Source organism: Falco peregrinus, chromosome 2, assembly GCF_023634155.1.
Source record: "Falco peregrinus isolate bFalPer1 chromosome 2, bFalPer1.pri, whole genome shotgun sequence".
Taxonomy (NCBI): Eukaryota; Metazoa; Chordata; class Aves; order Falconiformes; family Falconidae; genus Falco; species Falco peregrinus.
This window is the reverse complement of record NC_073722.1, coordinates 93,077,144-93,102,589: the sequence shown is the minus strand read 5'-3', so window position 1 is coordinate 93,102,589 and position 25,446 is coordinate 93,077,144. Positions and strand designations below refer to the sequence as shown.

The 25,446-nt window shown below is 45.7% G+C and overlaps 1 protein-coding gene across 2 annotated transcripts in view; it reads right to left on the bottom strand.

Moving 5' to 3' along the window:
- The window catches only part of OSBP2 (oxysterol binding protein 2), a 117,439-nt gene that overhangs the window by 84,360 nt on the left and 7,633 nt on the right, over positions 1-25,446 (bottom strand). The window contains exons 2-3 of one of the 2 annotated variants that reach the window (XM_055795966.1): positions 24,980-25,057; positions 2,167-2,375 (exon numbers count right to left, since the gene is read on the bottom strand). In XM_055795966.1, the coding sequence (XP_055651941.1) occupies positions 2,167-2,375; positions 24,980-25,057 (287 nt within the window). The remainder of the gene's footprint in view (positions 1-2,166; positions 2,376-24,979; positions 25,058-25,446) is intronic. The other variant, XM_055795967.1, reaches the window with a different exon arrangement.

Below are 25,446 nucleotides of genomic sequence, written 5' to 3'. Positions count from 1 at the left end.
CAGCATGTCCAGAGCCTTAAGACAGGAAGTCTCTGCATTTGCTATTTTTGTGTAAAGACACAAACCAAAATAACTGTGCATGACTCCAGAGGCAACATCACTGACATCCTCCTGCAGCCCCTGGCTAGGCGGGAGCTCAGCAGCCAGCTGCCTGTGCCGCTCCCCGCCTGCCCCAGCACTGCCCACAGCCTGACGCTCAAAAAAGTAAAGGTAAAGGCACACACCAACTTCTCTCACATGCAAGATCCTTCTCCAAACACCCACCCAGCTAGAGGACTCACTTCCCACTATGGGATGTTCAGAGGACCAATACCCATCACACCCAGCTCACCACAGCTGTGACCTGGCACAATGTCACACTCTGCCAGGCAAAACAAGGGTCCCTAGAAACTTCCATCTTCTCTTCAGTCAGCTGTATTCTCCATCAGTATTCACATACATACCGCAGCTGAAATATTAAGGGACAGAGAGTTCACAATACTTTATGTAATTAAATCCATAGATGCTAGTGCCCCAGAACACAGCATACTTAAACAATTATGGGAATTGGTAAATGGCTCACACACTAATCAACTTCTGTATGACCTTGTGGGATGGCTAATTATACAAAAGTCAGACCACATTAGTCCAGGACCAGGGCTTTATTCTCCTGCAAGTCAAACCACCGGCACTCTGGCATTCTGCTGCTCTCTATAAACCATTATATTAAGCACAGACTCTGCCCGCACAGTGCCTCTGGCAGCCAGCCTCCCAAACGACCCACCCACTGGTGCACACATGAAAATATTAATGCGCTCCCTTCTGAAAGTGTGGTTACACTAATTTTATGTTGACTGCGTGTTTTCATAAGCCAGCAGCATTAGACAGAGAGCTGCACCCCGCAGTCACACCGTGGCACATTGTGGTTTTGGTGTGCACACAGCAGCATTTCCCCTGGGGAAGCAGAGGCTTTTCTTAATGCATTGAAGCAACCACAACCTTCCTCGGTGGTGACTCTGAGAGATAAGCTTCACAAACATTCTACCTACAGATGCATATTCTCTGTAGTTGATAGCACAGAACAGCACCTGCAGCTGCCCCAGAGCCCAAACCTGGACCAGGACAGCAAGATGCTATACAAGCACTGCACCAAAACAGCCCAGGCTATGTATGCAACAAGTACCACAGCTTTCCTCTGTCTAACCCTCACACACACCATTTCTGAAGTACTCGGTGCATTTTCTGAAGCTACATTTTCTTTTTAAGCAGAGCATTATAAAATCAGGCGCTTGCTAACTCTTTTATCTTGTATAAGGCCTGATTTCCAGCATTCAAAGTAAGATCTGGCAGTGGTTTTATTTTAGGACAGAGGCGATAACCAGTTTTTTAATACATTCATGGATTTTGCTCTCTGCAACTTGAAGCCATGCTTGTTTGTGGAAGAAAACCAAACATTAATCCCAAGAATTATGAACATTGAAATATTTCTAAAATACTCTGTTTGTTAAGCACCTAACTGATCCATTACACAATGGAACAGTAAAAATGACACTGTGGACTGCATAACAGGCATGGCTCTCTGACAGCTTTATAGCTTTATATTAATGCAGTTGCCCCAAAGGTATACTAATAAACACCACACCATAGCTTAGTGAGTGTAGGGGGCAGAAGGAGAAGTATGTATGGAGAGAGACAGCTCGGCTAAATATATGGGTCATTCATCTACCAAACTATCCTAAGCTATGGGTGAATCAGAAAGACACAGCTCCAGCACTGTGTTGTGAACCGGTGTTCCCTATAGTGCCACTGACCACTGCACTCAGTGCCTCTTACAGCACTCTCTGTCCACAAGGACCAATACAAAGTCTCCAGGACAAAGGCGCATACATCCTGCCTTCCAGAAGAAGCATCATTAGCTCATTTTTACCAGCTCGCTATAATTTACAGTCACTACCAGGGGCTTTAAAGACCTGCTCAGTGCTGCATGACCAGATGAGATTATGTTTGGTACACACAGTATTGTTTAAAACCCTTTGTGTCTCTGTGAAACCACCAGCTATTTTTAATTGCATATGAAATAGTATCTGCCAGGGTTTCTGCACAATTTAGCTAGCACAGAAGAGCTCGTTTACAAGGAGCTTTTAAAAAGGATCCAGTTGCAGATTCGCACACTAAGACACACTCTACCTGACTGGTTGTTCCTCATGCGGATGGCTTTTGCTTTGGCCAGCTCCAGGGCTGTGACCCAGCGCTGCCTCTCCACTTCCGAGTTTGCCTTTAAGTGGTACGTCCTTCCCCCGTTCGAAAGCACTATGTTACAAGAGTCCTCTGTATCGATATGAGCCGTGGACAGGTTGATGGTCCCGCGACATGTATGGGCCATTTCTGCCTGCGTCCTGCAGGGGAACAGAGGGAAAAAGAAGTATCAGTCTCCCTGCACCCAGCCTGTCCCCAAAATCCCACCAAAACTCCCTCCCGCTCAGCGGAGACCTGTGGAAACGTCCCGAGCAGGCAGCAAGCCCATCAAAGCCACCAAAGCTAGGCAAGCTCCTCGAACAGAAAAACAAGGATGGGATGTAGCACATAGATCGAGCTTGTTCCCTTGTACAAACATCACCCCCATCATTTAGCCTGCTGGTTTCACATCCTGCTGTGCTGACTGCTTCTGGTTGCCCTAAAAGTAAAACTACCAAGTGCACACCACTGGCCTTTCTCATCTCATTTGCATTGCTGCTTTTCTCCCTTCTCCCTGCTATCCCACCTCCAGCATCTAGTATTTTGTGGCTCTTTATATCCTCTCCTTTCAATCACTGTTTTTTCTCCAGTTGTGGTAAGATCTCACATGCAAAGATCTCCACTTGTAAGGCAAATTAAAGCAGCACAATTCTTTTTCAGCTGTTAAAGCACCTTTACTACTGGCAAAATTGCTTAGCACTTCTTGAACTTCAGTAGGCTCACCCACATGAGCAGAAAGCATTCCTGGGGCTCACCTCCCAAAGAACCAGTCCTCCTTCCACCCCAGCTGGACATCCCAGGGAGAACCCACCCTTACCCACAACGATCCCACTGCTGACAGCTGCATCCAGGACTTCATGTCCAGGGGCCAAAGCCCCCCAGCCCATACACAACCCTGCCTCATGCCACAGCCCCAGCCAAGGGCAAAGCACAGCAGGTTGCTTCAAAGCAACAGCCCGTGCAGCATCCACAATAGCTGCTGCTCTATCGTGAAAATATTTCCACATCTTCAGACATTCTTACCTCTCCATGGGCTTTTAGCTTTAAAGCTGAAACGACTACTTATTATTTATTAGTTTTCCTCTTTCCCCTCACCAGCTCTTGGGCCCCAGGAGAGCGGCCAGTCCCATGCTGCCAGTACCACACCAGCCAAGAGCCGCCTTCTTGTGCACAGAGATGCCTTGTCTTTTCAGAGCATGCAAGCTGTGGAAGAGCCACATAGAAACCGACAGCCACTTCTTAAAACATGACTTAACAGAGTTTTCAGAAGCAACTGAAGCAATTTTTTAAAAAATAGTTACAAAGACTAGGTTTTTTAAGGCACTTGGGTACAAAGATAAAGGCTGAAATAGTCCCAGAACTGCCTCCACACCCACTGCTGCATTGCAGATGCCTAAAATAGCTCTACAAGCATTAAGCCAGTAAGTCCTCAAGGTTTCCCACCAGCCCAGCAGACACACTCAGAGCAGCCAGCACAGGCACAGCCGACAGCATCACTAACACCACACAAACCCCAGCAAGACCAGGGCAAACACGGCAGCCACTGGCCTCCACTGCCCTGCTCCCACCCCAGGGGCTGCATGTTCTCCAGCCTGGGGTATAGAGGCTGCAACCCCCATGTCCCTCCAGCCAGGAAGGGCTGAGCAGCACCTGGAAGCGAGGACCTTTGGACAGGAGGAAACATGAGAATTTTCCTTGATCCTCATTGTATTTTTCCATCTTTTACCATCCACCTTTTACTTTAGTTCATTAATTTTTTTTTACTTTGAAATGGGAAAGGGGATGGACAAAATCAATCAGCTCTGCTGCATGCATACCCACCCCCAATCCTCATTCCTCATCCACCCTGACAACCTTCCCACTGCCCAGTGCCTTCTCCCCCTGCCACACTGCCTATTCCCTCCCTGAAAGTGGGACTACAATAAACACATTTGGCATTAGACCACTTCTAGATCCACAGCCATCCCCTGTTCCCCCCAGCACCCACAAGCCACTTACCACCTTGCATTTACACTGCACAGCAAGGCGGGATCCTTCCCAGCTTGTCCACACTCCTGACCTTGTTAAACAGCTGATGTAGAACAGCCATCATTAACACTTTGAAAATTCAGTTCCCCTTCTCCTCCCTTCTGCTGCCAGCTATCACTTCCCATAGCAGTTCAATCTTCCTCAGCGTGTTCACCATTTTCACCCACATAACTAGTCAAAGGTCCGAGGAGAGTTTTCAAGACTGTAAATTCCCTTAAGTCCAGGTGACCATGCTGGGGGAAAGAGATGGGAGCAGGACAATGCTATCATAGGACAAATATGCCTTGTATACTTTTAAATGCTCTTGTCTGAGTCATTTCCAGAGTCCTCTCTCCTACCCTTTTCCTAACATTATGACATGCTGGAATTCAGCAGATGTCAGGCAATCATTGCAAGGATTTTGCTAGTATTTCAGCAAAATACATTACTACACAGTTGCTCACCGACTTGCAATAGCAGGAGGAATTGCAGTCACTTGTAGAATTACATGCCCCTTTCCTCCCCCCCAAGCCTAGCAGCACAGTCCTCACCCAGGAACATTGCCCCATCAGTTCTGGATGGAGGCCTGTCTGAAATGCCCTGGGGGTACTGAAGGAGCCACCAGATCCAGAGGCAGGACAGGCTCTTGCCTCATCAGCCTTGACAATTTATAGAACAGTTTGCATCAGCCACAGGCAGCTGGTGTGAGCACCATGGGTGAGGATGAACTATTTGCTCAGGGCAGCAAAGTAACTCAGAGCACAAGGTCTAGAGAAGAACTGGTGCTCCTCACACACCTGACTGCTTTTTAAAGTTCAGCCTTGTTACCTGAAGTTATTTTCCAAACAGCACACTTATTTCCAACTAGTTTTGAAGGCTTGAAGGCTATTTGTGCATGATAAAGCACCTAACAGTGAGAAGACCTCACCCCAGCTGTACAAGACTACTTCAGACTCCAGAAGCAGCGAACAACTCTTGCTTCACAGCTTTGAACCCTCAGTTATGTAGCTCTGCTTTAAGTCCCATATCTGTCTGTTTTTCCATCAGCCTTCTGCTATTTTTCTCCACTTCTTCCTTGTTCCTTTACCCTACATGTCTTAACCCAGCTATTTGCTCCTAAAACTACAATACCCCCAGGCCCAGAAGGTCTTTGCTGATCCTCACAGGCCAATGCCAAGTCTCTCCCTCTGCCTCTGATTTCCCTCTACACAGAGTCCTCCTCATCTCCATTCAGGGCATCCAGTTACTCCTTTTTTCCACTGCGAACAGCCTTCCTCCACCCCAACAGCAGCCACCCTGATGCACAGCTCCCAGATCATTAATAACACCTCCACAAACGTACTGAAGTCCAAAAGTGATCACTGGCCGCTGCTTTTTCAAAATTTTAAAATCAATTCACATCTTTAAAGGTAGGAGCTGAACAAGTCATCAGCTGCTGAGTGCTGGAAGCTTTCATGAAGGCACACATCACCAGCTCGGCAAGTAGACCATTCCCACCACTGCCAGGAGCATCTCCCCTTACTCCTGAAAGACTCAAGGCAGTTTGCACATTGCTTCCTTCTCTGTGGCCTGGAGCACAGTGACAGCCCCATCACATCACACGAGCAGCAGTATGGCAAATATCTGATTTTCAACACTGTTCACACGCAGCATCTGTAAAAGCCACCACATGTTGGTGATGAGCTTCCTACACCTTCTGGCCCTGCTCCACATGCTGATACAGCAGGAGAGCCAAATTTTGGCTGCACTTTGCTCCCTGAGGAACACATCACAAATAGGAGTCTCTAGGTCTCTTTAGGGAGGTTTTACAGGCATAGCCTTGCATTACTCTCAGATAGTGTTGGCAATGGAGTTCATTATGGGATGGAGATACGGTTCCTACCAGGGGAGAACAGGCAGCAATCCAGAGATACTCACTACCAACCTTATTGCTGGGATTGCATGTTACGCAGAAAGAAGCCATTCTGGCTGAACACGAATTCAAATCCCCAAGCCCCACAACCCTAACTACAGCATCCTGAGGACTTCTCTTGCCTGCCCAGCCCCGACGCTGTTTTGCAGAACAGATTTAACCTAGGGTCACATCCAAGCTCAACATGCAGACACAGAAGCCGTGCAGAAATGAAAGCATCTTGGTACCTCCCAAGGACCTACGGTTCATGTCTCACAGCACCACAGGGTAAGTTCAAACTCAGTCTACAGTGTGGTAACGTTTGCTTGCAGTGGGGGTGAACTGGCTCCAAATGAAATCAAGCACTGAATTTCATTTCCAAAGTCATTCTCTTCATGATGCAGTACATACCGGTGGGTTCTCAGAAGGGATTACTTCCCACCTGGAGAGAACTGCAAAAACTATTTTCTCTTCTACACAAAAAGGTGACTTCACTATATCAGTTTAAGTCATGTTAAACAGCCTTGCTCTCCCACTCAAGACGACTGTTAAGCTACCTTCCCATGCCAATCTGTATGGGAAATCAAATCCTACCAATCAGCACCCACACACGAGGCAAGCACCTGACTCAGCCCGAAGCCAACAAGCAAGCAATCTCCTCTATCCACATGCAAGGGGGAGGGGAAAAAAGAAAAAAAAAAAAAGGTGCCCTTCAGAAGCACTCGTGGTCAGCTGGATCTGCTTATTCACCACTAACAGCTCAACTATTGCATAACATGATCCAGGCAGATTTTCTGATTCTCAACTTTCTGCAATAATCTGAGCACTGCACATATGGGAGAGCACCTGGGCAGGCTGCAAAAAAGCCAAAGGGAGTGTAAACATGGACATAGACCACACAGAGCTGGACAGAGATTAATACCTAGGATTCTTCTGCTGCTCCCTCTCAAAGCTAATGATGGGACTCTCCTTCAGAGATACAAAATTACAGCTGCACGTGGGAGATGGAAGAGGACTGCTTGCATACAGCCCTTGCCAATATACACAGTGAGAGGGGCTAAAACAATTTTAAAAAACAATACCTGCAGGTGTTAAAAACCAGGGAGGACTTAAGCATCCATCCAGCAAGGGGAAAACTTAACATCCTGGGTGAATATAACCCCTTACCCCCCAGAGCACAGCAGCAAGATCCTCAAAGCACCAGGGCAAGCTCCATGCAAGTCTTGAGCTATTAACCAAGCCATAGGCTACATGGCCCTGCCAGGGCTGCCCAGCTCCAGCATGTGGCTCCAGACAAAAAAGGCCAGGAATTGTGGAGGCAGATCTCATGGCTTATTCCCAAATTCATTCTTGTAGCAACAACGGTGCTGCCCATAGATGCATCAGGATCATCAGAAAGGAGTTTTCTTACTCTAAAAGCACGAACATACTTTCTCATGATGCCAGCAGGTCTCTACTTCAACTGTCAAACCTACTCTGGATACACAGGTCCCAGTTCCTGCACAGATTCTGTCAAAGCTAGCAGAAGATGCTGTTCTGAATATGGCCACATTTGCGTTTTTTATTTTGACAGTGTGTAGGACACAAATTTCAGACTGGCATCATCACTCAGGCACCCTACCACAAGTACAGCAAAGCTCTTGCATCACAGCAATTTCCAGAATGCTGGATTTTGCAAAAACCTTCAAAGACCTTGTTATTAAAATATTATTTGCAGCATTTCTCTCTCTTTTTTTTTTTTGTGGGGGGAGGGGTGCTGGAAAATCTGCTTCAGCTACTTTAATACCACAAATCTAAACATACAGAGCTTGACAACTTATCAGCATCAGTTACTTAAAAAGGCCTTCAGTATAAGACTCCTGGAGTCTAAATTTTAGCAACTCATTCTGCAGCCTGTCAGATCAGCTACATGCCGTACTGCAATAAAAGAACAACAAATCATGATTTAAAGACCTGCTTTCCAGTTCTGAATGAATACTTGAGCTACACTAGGCTTCCGAGTATGCCAGTGCTATACAAGAGAAAGATGTTCCTACTTTTCAACAACTGTAAGAAATCTTACTATATATGAAATGATGAAATTCCTTTGTAAGAGCTCAGAAGACAGATTTACCAACAGCGGAGGTGAAAAAGTAGATCATCTACTAGCTCCACAGCTCTGGTTTCAGTGGTATCATAACAGCCAGAGATTTAGCCTCAGATGCTGGTAAGGTGTTGCTTATACGGGTTTTGTAATAACTGCGTGGCTCTGCTGGAAGTTAATAAGACGCAGCAAGCAATAAACAGCTCCAGCTCACGCTGCTCCTAAACACACCATTCACTTAAAGCAAGCAAGCATGACAGATGCTCACAGAATTTCTCTGCTAAGATTTCCTTTCCACCAGCAAGGCTCAACACCATTTCTGGGCAGCCTCATCTGTCCTGAAACTCGATCACTCCTTTTCTCACAGCTCAGACAGGATCAGGCAAAGAACTCCAGCAGGGAACAGAGATTGCTCTGCACAGGACCCACTTTCCAGGTGGCCAGCAGTATTTCAGCATGCTTTATAGCTTGAGCACCAACAAGGAGGTCAAGGAGAGCACAGCAGCCCAACTTTGAGACCAGAGCACACACCTGCAACCCTGGCAGCTCAAAAGCTCAGTTCAGCTAAGCACAGTGGGTATGACACATGTACGGATCTTGTTACACCCTAGCTAGGAGCATCCAGCATCACAAGGGCGCTAAAAATGCTCAGGCTAGTGACTGTGCAGCTCTCCAAAGCGGCTAATCCACAAAAAACTCAGCAGGAAGCTACGCAAAGACTGACCTGAGGCTTCTCTCCTAAGCTGGGAGGGCCAATACTGCTTGCTCGTGGGTTCCCAACACCACTCCATACCACTCGGCATGTTCACAGGAAAATCCAAACACAAATTAAGTTATACCCCAAAAAATAACCTCCTGAAATACGCACTCACTTGCTTCCTAGAGATCCTTCTCCTACTATCTCAAAACCTTGCCATAAGCCTCAGTAACCAGCACACCTGATTCTACATTTTAAATACTTAATTCCCATCTTATCACTCCTACAGTCGTTCTGTTTTCTGGTATAAATGTAGGTTACTGCAGGGCTCAAACTTGTCCCCATGCTGAGAGCCACAGCCACCTCCCTGGAACAAACTCAGAGAGGCACAAGGTGAGCAGCATTTAAACAGTCACATATTCTTGTCTTTCCTATTCCAGCATGTTCTTCCCCTTGGGGTTTCACTCACCACAGTTATGCCACAACAAGTAAAATTTGGGCACATACGTTAGAGGCTGCTGCATCTGAACCTCCAACTGTCTGACCACACACTTCAAAAAATTCATCCCCAGTGTAAGCAAGGATGCGAACGCCAGCACAGCTCATAAGCAGCCATCTGAGTCATTCTTCCCTTGGGAAAGCAGCACTGAGTGTTTATACAGAAATCTGCTGTGAGCTACAGCCCTGGCAACAGGCAAGAGGTACTAGCAGACACACTAGACCATTTGCCAGGTTATCACTCAGCTGCTTGGTCACTATTTACCAACAAGGAAATATTTCCTAATTTAAATAACTTTTACAGGAAAATCTACTGATGTTGCCATGCAATCTCCTTTGGTCTTTTTTCCTTCTCTCAAAGATTACTTGAGCTGTAACAGCTCATAATGTGTGGCTGAAGTTTTACAAGGAAGTTTTACTGTTCACGTTTGAGTTTTGATTGTAGGTCCAGAAACAGCCTCCCCAGCACCACTGGCATCACCGTGACAGCTGGCTCCTGCAGGTCACACGCTTCAGCTGAGATGATGAACACAGCACAGGGACAGATCCAAGCGGTTCACCACCATCAGGGACGTTTCTGACTTGTACTCTGGAACCCTTACGAAGGATTCAGGGAGAAAACAAGGGACACATGAAGCGTCTGAAAAGGAAAAGTTACAGACTGTCATAGAAAAGAGTGAAACTATGGGGGCAGGCGGTTTGAGTCGTGGAAGTGAGATACAGAGACCTTACAGCAACATTGCCACTACACATATGGCATGAAGCTGTACACAAATCCCAGGTCCATTTCTGGAGCTAGAAAACACACACCTCAAGGAGCTTCCTCTGTGAGCTCCACCACCACACTGTATTTCAAGAGCTAGATGCTCAGAAACACTTTTTGGCTGCCATATCTCAACAAAATTACAAATCTAGGCTTCTGCACCGGTGCTGCAGATCACACCCAAAAACCAATGCAACACAGCCAGAAGTAAACACTGCATCCTTGCAGCACAAACCCAGCATCTCAGCGCACCCTCCAACATACCAGGAGACCTGGAAAGGACAGGACTGATAAACATGTTGGTCTGGAGATGCCGGTGCACATCTGGTGTCAAAGCAGCTCAAGGACCCAAATGACAACTCACAGCCCAAGAACTGAAGAGCGCTGTAGCAAGATGACTGTTGTCAACCATCCCTGAACACCTCCAGCCTGGCTGCCCTGGCCACTCTACCAAATTCAGCCAGCTCAGCACCACCTTACAGCTAGGTTTACAGTTTAGCACTCACACGCTGCCAGACAAACACCACCAGGGTTTGTATCTGTTCCCCGGTTTTCTCAACAAGATGACAAGGATAAACATTTTCATCCTGATCTATCAAGAAGAGAACAAGGCAAAGGAAACTTGTAGTGTAGCAGATGGACTGCAAAGTAACACATCCAGGAGGTACTTCCCCAATTAGAGAGAGGGAGTCCTGTTCCTGCATCTGCTCAGGGCTCCCTGACAGCATATTCCCTCCCACAGGAAGAAGGTAAGTCCCCAGCACTTGCAACTCGGGAGCAGCAGTTCAGCACATCCCAGTCCCAGGGAGATCAGAGGGTTTCTCTGCAGAGGGTTGTGGAAGAGCATCAGCCCCTGCAAAGCACAGTGGTCCAAGACACAGATCATTGTGCATCACATGACCACGGATATATAGGTATACAGGAAACAGGGCAGGTATTCTTATAACTACCACAAAAAAAGGCAAATGCGCATTGAAGTTCATTTAAGTGTGGGCGTTCTGACAGAGAAGCAGAGTACATCACCAGAAACAGGCAGGAATCCCAACTATAAACGGCTGCGAAGCATCCCTCTGGCTGAGTCTGCTAATTGCTACTACTTCTTACCAGTATTTCAAAACACAGACATTTAATAGAGAAATTGTGCAGACCTCTCATCGCTTGCATTTGTGCAACAAGATTATTTCACTTCTGTTAACATTACACACATGAAGACCATTCTCTGGTGGTGAAAGTGTAGATGTTTGACCCCTCATCACTCCACATCTGATTACACTGGGACCATACTAATCTCTGCCTTTGCTTTCTCCACTATATGGCAACCTGGAAACATTCAGAAGTTCAGACAGAAAACCACTTTTTAAATCCTGTTTACCCTGGAAAAGAGAGGAACTGGAAAGCCTTGCTGCTTCTTACACCACTGACCTCTCCCAACTTGCCAATGCATCTTCCATGGATTAAGTTGAAACCAGTTTATTCATTTCATTTTCCCATCCCCCTGAAAAGTATCATATGATTAACTAAGTTAAGGGCTCTGCAGCCATAGAGAAATATTTGTACCAGCTGCATAACTGGGAAATGCCCTTTAGAGTAAGCTGCAGAGCCTAATGCAGGCAGAGGCAAGAACAAAAATCAAGGACCAGGAAACAAGCAAAATTGGGCAATGCAATAGATCGGGACAGAAAAGAGGTGATACCGAATGGATTTATACTCTGCCTGGCTCACAGTATAAGCAATGCATTGAAATACTTTCAGCACCTTTTCTTTTTCTTTTTTTTTTCCCTAAGATGATGGAGAACAATCACCACAGTCCACAAGGGTAATCAGGCTGATCCTTCTCTTAATTAATTGCAGATGGAAATTTCTCTCAAGAGATTTTGTTTCATTACTAGAGTGGGGAGCAGCACAAAAGGCAATGCAGTCACAAGCACTCAGGGTGCAGGAAAGGCCATTTGTGCCCATCTGCCACACGGTTCAGCAGCAAGCCTCCCACTTCCCACAGGATGCTGCTCTCTGCTTGCGTTCCACAAAGCACAAACCAACTCTGGACAATGCACAAGGATTTCCATATAGAATTCATAGTCTAACAACTATCTGGATTAGGTCAAGCTCTCTGATCCTTCAGTGACCCCACCAGCACTGGCATACAGTGCAGGGACAGGAGCTGCGCACTCCCCATCTCACCCTGACAACAAAAGGCTGTTGTGCCACCACCGCCTCCTCAACGTCGCCTGTGCCGGCCAGTGGCTCCCTCCCCACCTTGGCACCAGCCTCCAGTCCTATGCCACTGCCACTTCGGCATCCTCTGAGTCCAAGCAGTTAATCTGCACTGAAATCTGGTGCCCAGTTTCACAGTCACCGGCATCCCATTGTCAATACGAGAACCTTTAAAACATTTCAGGCAGAGCAGCCCCATAACTGGGTTACAGAAACCTGCAAGTGCTTCCCGGCACATTTCCTAATAAATTGAGGTTTTGCACGTCCTTTGTTCAGGATAATTGGGGGTATAAAGCCAGTGAAATCTCTGCATTCTCCTTTATGCATGAGAAATTCCAAAAAGCACCTTAAAACTGGTTTTATTTTGAGGCCAAAAGCTCACGTGCCTGAAATTAGGGGATGTAAGTGTGGACACCAAACCTCTTGGGGTTATTGTTCTCCCTTGGTTGAAGGAAAAAGGATTTTTGTGATGACTCAGTTCCACAACACAAATGCCAAGAGAAAGCAGGTGCATGGCTCAGGAGGTATTTCCCCCAGCTCACACAGTAAGCAGTATTCACGTTCAGCACATCACAAGCTGGTTCAGCACAGCTCTCACAAACCGCAAGCTCCACATGACAAATAGCTCAGATTATTTTTTTCCTTCCTCTTTTTGCCTTCACCAAACCTACCAAATCACAAACAAGCCCCAAACAAGCATATGGTAAGCGTTGTCCTGAGATTTCTGTAAAAAAAATGCGATTTACTTCTATTTAAAGGCCGATTAATCTGCAACTGGCTGCAGTCAGGATGGGCACAGATTAGCAACGATCGGGTTTAAAGGAAAGCCTGCAATCCGGGCTGCAATCCTCACCAGCCGGAGGGATGCCCGCAGATCAGGCACCCTCCACAGATCACAAGAATATTCCCACCCATCCCTGACCTGTCCAGCAGCTTCCCAACCTGACTTCTGGGCCAAGCCCCTACCCACACCTGGGACCCAACACCAATGAGCCTCAGCCAACACTGCACAAGCAAGGATTTAGGGCTGACTTGACTGTAAACCTCTGTGGTAAATAAATGGATGCAGTGAAGCAATCTGGGTTTCACACTCCTTTCTCTAGTGCTTTGCCACTTTAGTTTGGCTGCAACACCTGTGCCAGTGCAGGGCAAGCCTCTGCAAGGAAAAACCCCAAAGACACTTCTGCTTTGCATCATGTACAAATAGAACTTGGTTCTCCATGCTTCACAAAGAAAAAAAAAAAACACCACAAAAACTACAAGGGAGCTTGGGGAAAGTAATCTGTCAGAAACATTCTCACCCACCCCGCGGCAGTGTAGGACAAGGCACTGCACCCACCCCTGACACTGTGTGCCATAAAGGTTTAATGCAAAATCTCACAAGTGCATTAAGCAAACGTTAGCACTTTCAGGTCAGAGGCATCTTCGATGTAACTGAGTGTCAGAAAATTCACTACTGGAGAAGCACACAGGTTTAATAGATGGTCAGGTCAAGAAAATCAACAGCATTGCCCAGCTGAAACATCTCTGAAAACACCCAGGCCTCCCCCCTGCTTCTTTTCTTAAACAAAAGTGTGGCAGACCTGCTGGCCAGATGGCTGAACAGCGCAGCTAGCCCTATTTGGCTTGTCAACAGGCAATCTCCTCCAAATATATAACATATCCAAGCAGAGAGCCAAGCACCCAGCCTCTTGTTTCCCCAAAAAACACTGTGTAAAGCCTGTATAAATGCACACAAACTGAGAAATGCTTTTACTGCTAACATCAGAACCACATCAAAACATAGATGTACCCCAGCTCCCTTCCCCTCATTCCCCAAAGAGGAGATGTTCTGCTCCTACAGTGCTCCCACAAACAAGATTTCCACCCCAAATAAAAGGATACTCTAAAAGCAATCTACCTAGATTCATGTTCTTCAGGATTAGCTTTTACAACACATTTATGACTCTCCCATGTGCACAGTGCAAGTTTTCTGCCAGGAAAGCTCAGCAGTGATCAGGAGGGGGGAAAAAGGTAAGCCACTGAGCAGGTATCAGCAAGTGTAAGACAGGGTCTGGCAAAGGGATTTTGCATTGGGTTTTTTTATGAAAAAAATGAAGAAATAAAACAAATGATTAAAAAAAAGTTCCCAGTAAGCTTCCCCACTCCTCCCACCATGTCATGCTATCTCCTGTCTGCCTCTGGAGGGGCTGGTGGTGGCCCCAGCTGATAAGGCTATCAGCCCTGTAGACCAGGGCACCCAGAAAGAGCTCTTCAAGCCACTGGTTCGGGTGAGTGGCTTCACCTGCTCCCCAGGGTGAACCTTCACCTTCTTCTGTAGGACAAGAAAAGCTCTCCATGCTGGTGTGACACTGCACAACCACAGCTTTGCTCCAACGCAACACTGCTGCAACCTCCCAAAAAGGGCTTTTACTCCTCCCTTTCCAGCAGAAGCAGAATGACAGGCTGCAAAGGAGCTCAGCACAGGGAAAGCAAAGCAAAGTGTGTCTGGTTGGGAAAATACCCTAGTACTCGGCCAAAAGGAAACCCATAAGAGTATATCAGAGTACTAAGTGTCCCATTTACAGCAATTAGCCCACAGCTGATACAATAGATGTGACACACAGTTGCCCATCTCAGCTGAGAAACCCAAACCATGAGGTCAGCATCTTTAGCAAAGCCATTAGTGTACAGCTGGGCAGGGGGAAGGCTGCAGCAAGCCGGGCTCTGCATAAGGAGCTGCATCTCCTGCAACGACATTGCCAATGACTGTAACAACACTAGGCACAACAACAAAAAGCTTCTGGGCAAAAGACACAGGCACACCTGTATCACCCTCGGCACTCCCTCACCTGTATTTTGAATGCACTGGCTTTCCTCCCATTTAGGCTCCCCTCTGACTAGTTGCCTAGATGTAGTTCCCTATGATAAAAGCTCAGTTCAGGGGTATGTTCAGGTAACTACAAACACATATGAAAAAGTGCCAAACTGCAACTGCTGGACAGAGCCTGGAGCTTGCAGCCCAGCAGCAACACCAGCAGCTTCGCAGGAGGCAGGCACACGCTCAGTGTTCAAGAGAACCCTGCTAGAAACCCTGTTCGCCTCTTCTAAAAATGCCACAGGAAGCACAGCAGTTCACCATTTTCGTTACTTTCCAAGCAAAAATGCTAAAGATCTAGAGGGGAAAAAAACCACCAAGATTTGTGGGTAGTAGTGCTGCCACATTTAATGCATTAATTAGAAGTTTATGGAAGGTCTGGTCCAGATCCCATCATCTCCACAGAAGTTAGTATAAACTAAGACCTGGGCAACACATGACTTACATGCATGGAGGCCCATTTTTAAGCAAGAACAAACAACAAATGGCGATACAGAACGTTAATTTGACAAATGCTGTTACTACACAAGAACACTGAAATAAATGCAATACCAGCAGATGAGAGTCTCAAGCAGTAATTTTTCTTGTTACAGCCTCTGCTTTTAAGTTTTTACTGGTCCTTCAGCCCTTGGGAACTTATATGATTACTTGCGTAATAATCAAAATAAAGATCAGCCATAGTCTGCTCATGTTTGTATTTTCTCACCATCATGGAATCGTATCATAGAACCACAGAATGGTTTGGGTTGGAAAAGACCTTAAGGATCATCTAGTTCCAGCCCCCTGCCACAGGCAGGGACACCCTCCACCACGTCCAAGAGCGTAGAGCACAGAAGGCACAGCACAGTCAATATTAAGATCAGACTTTTATTCCTATCCTGCTGATGTGCCTTCATACTTACAGTATTCAGAATGGTAAAAATATCCTGGTTTTCCAGACTATAGAGTTTAGGGGTGTATCTGCTCTGAGCACAAGACTTACCTAGTCTTTCTGAGACCAAGTGTGGGTTGAAGAGCTTGCTTTCAAGGATTTTTCCATAGCTGCAAGCAGCTCTCTTCGTGCTAGTTACCATCAACGTTAATGTTTTCAGTACCAAACAAATTTTCTTCAGAGACGCTGCCTCTGACCTTGAACATCACTTTTGAAGTCATCGCACTTGTGACTACTTTCATACAATGCTAAAATTACAGCACAGAATTTCTTTCTGTGTGAAATATTTCTTACAGCTAGATATCTAGATGCAAAGCCCACATGGTTGCACAGACATACTTCTTCCTCTGTTTTAAGGCCTTGGCACAAGAAGACAAAGCTAAAGACCTCACATTTAACACCTCACCTAACTGTTGCCTCTCAGCCCTTGACTGTGAACAAGTTCAGCAACTGCCTTGCTACAGGTTTATCTACTGTACAGCATAAAGGCTGGCTTCTAGGTGGGTGCCAGCACAGATTTGGAAAGCTGTTCATTCAATTGCTTTTTCTCACCAAACACAACAAACAGATGCTTCTGCTCAAGGCAAAAACTCTACATCAGTGGACAACAGCAGTTTCTGAGGCCTCCTGCAACCCAGAAATTTTATTCCATGACCAAAAAAAAGTGTTCAGCTCTACAATCAGCATAACCTACTTTTGGTAGCAATTACCTCTTCTTTGCAGAGATATCAGACACAGCTACCTGTCTTTCAGAACCACTTCAAGTTGCTGGGTAGCGGGCATAACATTGCTACTCAAGTCTCAGCAGAAGAAGGGAACATGAAAACTGAATGAGACACTTGGGTATTTAAGGTACCTCCACAATCTCCATTACCTATGAAATAAGATTATCCTTTGGGGACACACTCCTGAGGAGCACAGGAGGTAGCAATCCAATGAACAGCATTTTTTTCTCCATAAGAACTGATGAAACAGAGAGGGGAAAACGCAAGCAGGATATTAAAACATGTCTGCAATGTGAGTGCATGGGACAGTGTGACACAACATAAGACCTTTCCCATTCCTTATGACACTACCCAAAAAATAAAGAAATTTTGGCAGCTGGCTTTTCAGTCACTAGAGGTGCCAAGAGCTTTTATTAAGATAGAAACTGAGTTAACTGCTTACTGGCCCACGATTCAGATTGGCAGATATCTTCGATCAAACCCTGCAGATGCCTAAGTGACCTTGTCCAACCACTTCTGGACAGACCTGACATCTCGACTGCTTCACCTGCAAGACTGAATGCCCAAAACAGGTATTTCAGTGTTAGCACCTCAAGACCTCCTCCTGAACAGTCACATTTTCATTAGCATCAGCCTCCTTAGATGAACACTGCTCAGCAGGGTCAATCAAGCCAACCAAGGATGAAGAATGGAAAAAAGTTACAACAGTTAGGGCCAGGTATTAAATTTAGGATTTATGTACATATACAATTTATATATATACGTGTGTGATATAATTAATTCATACTGTATCATATATATAGTATTGTGCCATATATTGTGTATTATCAGTAATATATTGTATTATTATATATAAATTATACTGTATCATATAATCTGTCCAAAACTCCAAAATGACAAGCAAGCACTGGGCAACACTGTGTTGGTATATCTACCTTCACCAAGTAAATGCCAGGAAGACAGTTGGACTGCTCCAGTGCTAGGGACACCACATTCCCTCCAGGAGAACACATGCAGGAATACACAGCTGTACGACGTATGTACAGGTATTTTCAGAAATTTATCTTGGGGATTCAAGTCATGCCAATACTCTACATTGGGATCAGTGTCTTCCTGAAAAATCCTATGGATATTGCCTGCGGATTACCAGGAACAGAAGAGTTAAACATACAGCGAAGAGGGAAGGCAAAGTCAGTGACCTTCACAAGGGACTGCTCTCATGCATAGACAAGAATGAATTACAGCTTTAAGCGAATTTCCCAACTGCTCAAACCAGACTTTCAGTGTTATTTTAGTATACTGTGTTACAAGGAAACTTCAGTGGTGCAATAAGATGCTTGGGGTTTTTTAAGGCAGAAATACTGGAGCTGCTTTGGCACAGAGAGAGTCCTGCCCTCTGTTCTCACCAGCTTCATGCTCCTCTGGTTACAGTCAAGTCTAGGTGCTAGTCTCCTAAGCAGCACTTCACAGGACATTTTCACACCTTCTCAAGAAGAATCAGCTGCCATCCCACCTGTCTCCTCCACAAAGTCAAGGTTCACATCCACAAAAGCAGCATCAGCACTTTATTCAAAGTCACTATATTTCATTTCAGAAGCCACTTTCAGAAGCCAAGGGACTTCCAAAGAATCCCACCTTACATGTATTACAAAAGCGAACAATGACAGGCGCTCTGCTCAGCCAGGCGACCCGACCCAGCCCACCCAGCTGCTCAGGCTCTTGGGAAGCAGAAGGATTTTGCCAGCAGGTCCCAAAGCCCCACTGCAGGTCCAGGCCCTGGTGCTTCATAAAGGGGCATTAACAACCTGTCTTGCTGAGTGCCCGAGAGCTTGTGCCCAGCAGTTCCCATCAAAAGGACAGGGCTGGGAACAGTTTATTTTTAGACTTCAGCCTCAGCAACTTTCATTTCCATAGGAGACGCATGAAACGCTTACCTTCTTTAAATGCCTGCCTCCTCTGCCTCCCCAACAATTTCAAAATTATACTGCTTGAGACAGAATAGAGATTTCTCTTTGCTAATGAGAACAATTTCAACAGGATGAAGCAAGCAAAGAGCTAACATACACAGGGGCAACAGCTGGTTACTTTGCCAGCGCAGAAAAAACCAGAAGTGATAACCGGAAAAGCAGAAAGGTATTTGCCACATGCCTTAACCAGCTATCAGTGTATTGATACACACTACCCCAATATGGTATGAGATATAGATACACCTCTGAAAACAAACATTGACAAAGACAGCTCAGCACCAGAAGGAAACCAGTTCTCTGTATCTTTTTCACAGCTTTACATCTTATCCAGCCAACAGAAGAGAGATGAATTCTGTTGCATAGCTTTGTAGTATATCGAAGAACAAACTTCTATACGAGAGCATTAAGGCAGGTCACAGATAAGAATGGCCAAAATTGGTCTAAAAGCCACCCTCTGCATACATGTGCTCCTCCATTTAAGCACATCTAAGAAGGTCCCATGTCTTTCTAGCAGCCACCAGGAAGGACAACGAGCCCCAGGGATCTCACCCTAGCAGGTTCAGCTGCTGGAACTTTACCACCAAAGGAGCCCAAAGTACTGCAGGGAGGACATGGCAAGTGTCCTCAGGGGAGGAGAAAGACCCCAGCTGAGCTGCAGAAGAAAGCAGCCTACTGCTTAGCTAGTATTCAGAGCATAACTTCATACAGGTGAATAAAAGCTGTGTTCATCCTCCTCCTTTCTTCCCAGGATACACCAAAGTACTTTTATGCATGAAAATTCACTTTTTAATCTTCTTTCCCCATTTTTATTTCTTCAGTCTTGTAAGGAGATGCAGGAAAAAAAAGCAGGTTTAAACCCTGAATTGTATCAACATCTTAAGAACTACACACCAGTGAAAAAGTAGTAAAATGCTCTTTTTCCCAAGTAAACGAGCTAGATCACATCATATTCATGCTTGCTTAAAACTAAACTAATCTGCTCAGACTACAGTACTTGCACATGGGAGCAGATTCTCTTTATAGAGATCTGCTGCAGCAGAAAGTTACTCTTGAGGTTCTATTAAAGAGATAAAAGGCGCACTTCACACCATGTACTCTAAAGTGCCTTCACTAATTTCAATCACAAGAGCACACTGAAACCAGACAGTGATTTTAAGCATTTCTGCTAGCTTTACACCCCTCAGGCTATAAATCCACCCTCAACATACCATACATTACCACTGTTGTCTTTGGTTTAGTCCTGTACAAAGCCAACAAAACTCCCCATATTTTCTCCCATTAGCAAGTACAGTAAAAACATTTAGGGTGAAAGACAGCTTTGCAACTCCAGGCAAAGCTCATCACCCCAAAGCCCATCACACCTCAACTGGCAGGTCCACAACAACAAGTTCGGGTCTTGCATTTTGTACTTGTTCTCCTCCCATCCGACGAAGATATACTCAGCATGGGGGGGGGGGGGGGGGGCGGGGCGGGGAAAAGCAGTGGTCACAGACACATGCTACAAAGTAAGTATCAACAATTCACATGCAACTCTTGCATGTCCTCTAAATGCTCCTTGAAAAGCCAAATTTTTTTTTTGATGCAAGATCTGATGCACTGTGGCTTTTCTTAAAGCAATTCCTACCAGGGAACCTCTATCGATGTGGCAGCAGGGGGGAGGCTCAAGCTCACCTACAACACACTCTCCATCAAGTCTTGTGCACATCTTAGGCTCCAACCCCAGCAAGACGATATGGGACCAGCAGCCACGCACACCCTGCTGCCAACCACAACGCAAGGTATTGATCCCAGGTTTGGGCAACACAAAAGTCTGATCAACAAAACCTTATCCCATAGTCTTGTATGGGCAGGGAATACTTTTAAAGATATTTACTGTGAGAGTGGTGAGGCCCTGGCACAGGTTGCCCAGAGCAGCTGTGGGTGCCTCATCCTTGGAGGTGCTCAACGCCGGGCTGGACGGGGCTTGGAACAACCTGGTCTGGTGGAAGATGTCCCTGCCCAGGGCAGGGGGGTAGAACTAGATGGTCTTTAAGGTCCCTTCCAACCCAAACCATCATATGATTCTATGATTCCTGCTGGCAGTATGTGGGTTTACCGTAACATATACCTGCCATGGGTTATTAACACTTGGTTAGTTGTATGAAAAAAATCAACAGCACAGGTAAACCAGCAGTACCATAAATAAACCACAATTTTTAAATTAAAAATACACTTAATGCTAACAGCAGAGTTTACTTACATGACACATGGGACAAAAAGCTTGCTAGATTTAACTTATTTCCTTTACAAGGCAAATGAAAAACAGCAAAAATATCTAAAGAATGGTGTATTGAATGTGACACAAAAATGTAATTCCCCTCCATAGCTGTGATGATGCCCAGCTTCAGGGCAATGCCTGCTATGATTAGAAGCAAGCTTACTACTGACATTGAAGCTAATTACTTCACAAATTCTTCCTTCCTAGAACTACAGATGCCTCGGACCAAGTTCACAACAATATTAAAACCACACTGTGTCAAAGACTACAGAGCTCCTACTCCCATTACAACAATCCAGCCTTACCCTGTGAAACCCAGAGCATAGCACAGCAGTCACCTTACAGAGGAAATCTCCACTGGCAAGCTCGCAGTGCTTCACTACAAACAAATGTCACTGCTTCCCTGCAGCATCCATAGGGATGTTCCCCTAAAGCTCTCAGTGCCCCATCTACACTAACGGCAGAACTTGACTCTCACAATCACCGAGCTTGTTACAGGTATTGCACATTTGGAAATCAAATGTAAAAATCATGATTAAATCAGTCTTTTTCCCATGGCACATGCTTTATGCTGTCTCTAAAGCAGGGGATGACAGGTAATACATTAACCTGTAACGTCCCCAAAACAGAGAATATTGGATATGGGCAGCCAGAGAGATATTTCATTACTGTACTGTAAAGGCAGCTTAGGGCTGCAGATGTGAAGTAGAATTCAATCCAATCCAGTAATTACAGACCTTATCTGTGCTGAGACACAGTGCTGCATCATCTAAAGGTACTCAGAAGTGACAATTCAGGGCTGGATGCCTACAGACTGTAAGGAGGAAAAAACTGGCTTACTACAGGGCAACAAAAGACAACTTGCTAGACCTCTGCAAGTCAACTTCCAAATTTAAAACTAAACTTCCAAGGAGTTTGCATTCACAGGTTTTCCATTTCAAAGCAGAAGTCTTTACTGCTTTTCTTGTGGTGTAAAAGAAAGGGACAGAGAGGAAGAGGTAGATATGCCTCACCCAGTGCATACTCAAAGTTCACCTACATAAAAATGCGGCTCGTCGGAAAACAGTTCAAGGGCAGCACCACAGCTACAACTTCCAGAGACTACACAAGCAAAAGTGAACAGGTAAGAAAATACATTTCTGTTGCAGCTTCTAAGCAAATCCTACTCCTAAAGGGATCAGAAACCCAACCAGGTCTTTACCTACCTAAGCAAGCCAGCAAAACACTGTATTTATTATAAGCTTTAACGAATAAAACCATGATATACCAGTAAAACACAGTCTAATCACATCATAAATCTCAGACATGCATTTATATTAGCTTGCCAATCCTCAGGCTGTCCCAGTGTCAGGCAGCAGCCCTTCCCTCAACTGAGGGCCCAACTTAACAACTTTAGAGAATAAAATTGTACTGATTTTTTAAAAGAAGTACTACAACCACAAGCAGTGCAGGAATGGAGAGCTGGAAGGGCTGGATGAGTAACGCTAGCTTTTACAAAGCCGAACTCTCAGTACTATTAAAAAAATCAACTTTAGAACAGCACAGAGTGCATGTGAGATTGCATTGTTCAAGCTATACTGAAAGCACCAGTGTCCCGATTCTTGAACAAAGCGGCTTTTCAGTTTTCTAAGTGCATCCTGCTCACTTCCAAATGCAAGGCATAGCAGAGCTCCAGACCACAGGGGACATACCTGCAGCTCCTCCCTTCCCACTCCCCCAGCTGTGACATGACTCTCACCTGTGAAACGAGCAGAGCAGGTACAACACAAGGACCAGAAGGATGCAGTAAACCACTGGTTATCAGTACACACCCAATGCTCTGTAAGCCCTGATCAGATCTCCTCACTTCACATTTAGAGACCTCCCCACACAGCTCTTGCCACCAGGCACTTTGCTGACGCAGCTCTCTTGCCCTCCCAAAAGCCAGCACCCAGCTACAGCTATCTGTCCCTGATACTGGCAGTGGAACATGAATCAGCGACAGAGAGGAAAAAAAAAAAAAAAAAAAAAAAGAGTAAGTGAAGGGTGCCATGGAAGTGGGAAATTCTATGAAACAGCCTAAAGCATCCAGGCACAGGTGCTCCTCCGGCACAATGGGCAAGCCACAGACATGACATGGCTTTTCTTCATCCTCCTTCAAGTATCTGGAGAGCTGAAGGCAAACTTACCAAGTTTTAAGCATCAGAAACCAAATAATGAAGAATAGTACATTAACTGAGTTTGACAGGCAACTCAGGAGGCCTCAGGTCCAATCTTCTGCTGTGAGCAGAAGCAACCAGATCAGGTTGCTCGGGACTTTGTCTAGCCACAGCTTGAATATAGTCAAGAGCCTCCTCCACCTCTCCAAACACCTATCCCAGTATTCAGCCCTCACTCCCCATTAAAACTTGTTTCCTTGTGACCACGTAGGATTTCCCATCCTCTGGTACCAGCCCATTGCCTCATTCTGTCACGAGCAGAGCCAGGCTCTGTCCTCCCTGCAGCTCCCACCACATAGCTGTGAGCAGCTATAAGATCTCCCCTTTTCCTCCTCCGCTCCAGGCTGAGCACACCCACATCCCTTCACCACTGCAGCCTTGTGCTGGTGACCCCCAAACTGGACCCACAGCCGAGATGGGCCTCCCCAGTGCTGAGCAGAGGGCATGATCCCTTCCCTCGACATTCTGGGTGCATCCTGCTAGTGCAGCCAAAGAGACAGCTGACCTCTGATGACTCCTAATCATCTTGTTCCCCTTTGCTGAACATCATGAGGTTCCCATCATCCTGTTCCTCCAGTCTGCCACGAAATCATGGATTTCAGAAGAAATGCAGAAGGATCCAGACCTGCCTTCTGACATGGCAACCTCTCTGCTCCATTTAGTATCATCCACAGACTGGCTGTGAGTGCATTCATCCATTAATAAAGACATTACAAAGCAAATACTAGGACTAATGTGATGTAATCTTATAACATCTACAAAAAAAAAAATCAAATTACATTGTTCAAACACTACACGCTAGTACCAAGCCACATAGTACTCCTAATCAGTCCTTGGCAGGATATGGCCACTGTGAACATCAACACCACACCAGCTTCAAAAGGGGATCCTACAGGTTTTCTCAAGACAATGGAAGTTGTGACTATCAGCAATGTGCGCTGATAGCGCACCTTGCACGCCCAATACAAATTACACAGTATTAAGAGGATTATCACCTTCTGTACCATCGCAAAACAACTTTGGGTTTGAGTATTCTCTTCCCTCCTGCTTATAAAAATTACATCCCAAGAGAGATTTAAAGATGGAGAGCCTGCAGCAGTCTCTCACCAACACACGCCACAAGAGACCCAACTGACAAGGAAAGGAAAAAACTGTTTGGATATAATTAAGTCATATGTCATTTTCACCTGACCACACACCATAAACCTGTAGTGCTTTTTGCTCCACAAGCTCTGCTGGGCAACATCTCAGTGGTAACTTGGGAATAATAAACGGTATGTAAACAGCATCCAACATCAGTAATGCACACACTTGGAAACAGCAAAGCTGGAAGGTCTCAGACTTTTAAAAATAAAAGAATGGGGCTTCTGAAGTACACAGCCCTGACACCTAGCCAGGCAGCACCACCCCAGCTCACATCCACATGCCTCCAAAACAGACTTCAAACCAAAGGCTAGAACTTAACTTCATCAACTCTTAACAACTGCAGGCACAGGTGACACCTCCACCTGCTGCGTATCATCTCCACATTTTTAAGACAAAAAGGTGCTTATTTAATCACATGATCTCCACTCATGCACAATCCATCTGGGGATAAAGGGGCATGTCTCCATCCTACTGGCATAAGCACATCTCAGTCACCCATGCCCATTCTGCAGCCAAATCACCCAAACTCACCCCATCTTCCGAACTGGGACCGGTGTATTTTTCACACGTTTCCAAGAAGAGCCATCACTCCTTACAGCTGCAGAAGACCTGAAAAAAAAAGTTTGTGGAACCACCCCTGTGCATTTCACAAAGAAAGAGAAACTTCAAAAATCATGAAGATTCACAGAACTGGCGAATTAGTTGCCATGGATATTTTCTGCTGTGATAAATAATTCTCTGTTCGGATGAGTGACAGGCACAAAGCACCAAGTCAGCTGGGAAGTGCCCAGCACCACACTTCTGAGAACAGACTTCTGAGAACGTGGCTGCACTTACAGCCCAACTTCACAGAACGCCACAGGGAGCATCCCTAAAGAAACTAAGCAAGTAATCTGAACGTATGCCCTGGCAACAGGAGGTCAAGTGTCTTCCCAAAGGAGCTTTGCTGCCCATCCAAGGTTACTACTACAAGGCCCTGTTATCACATCTGACAGCTG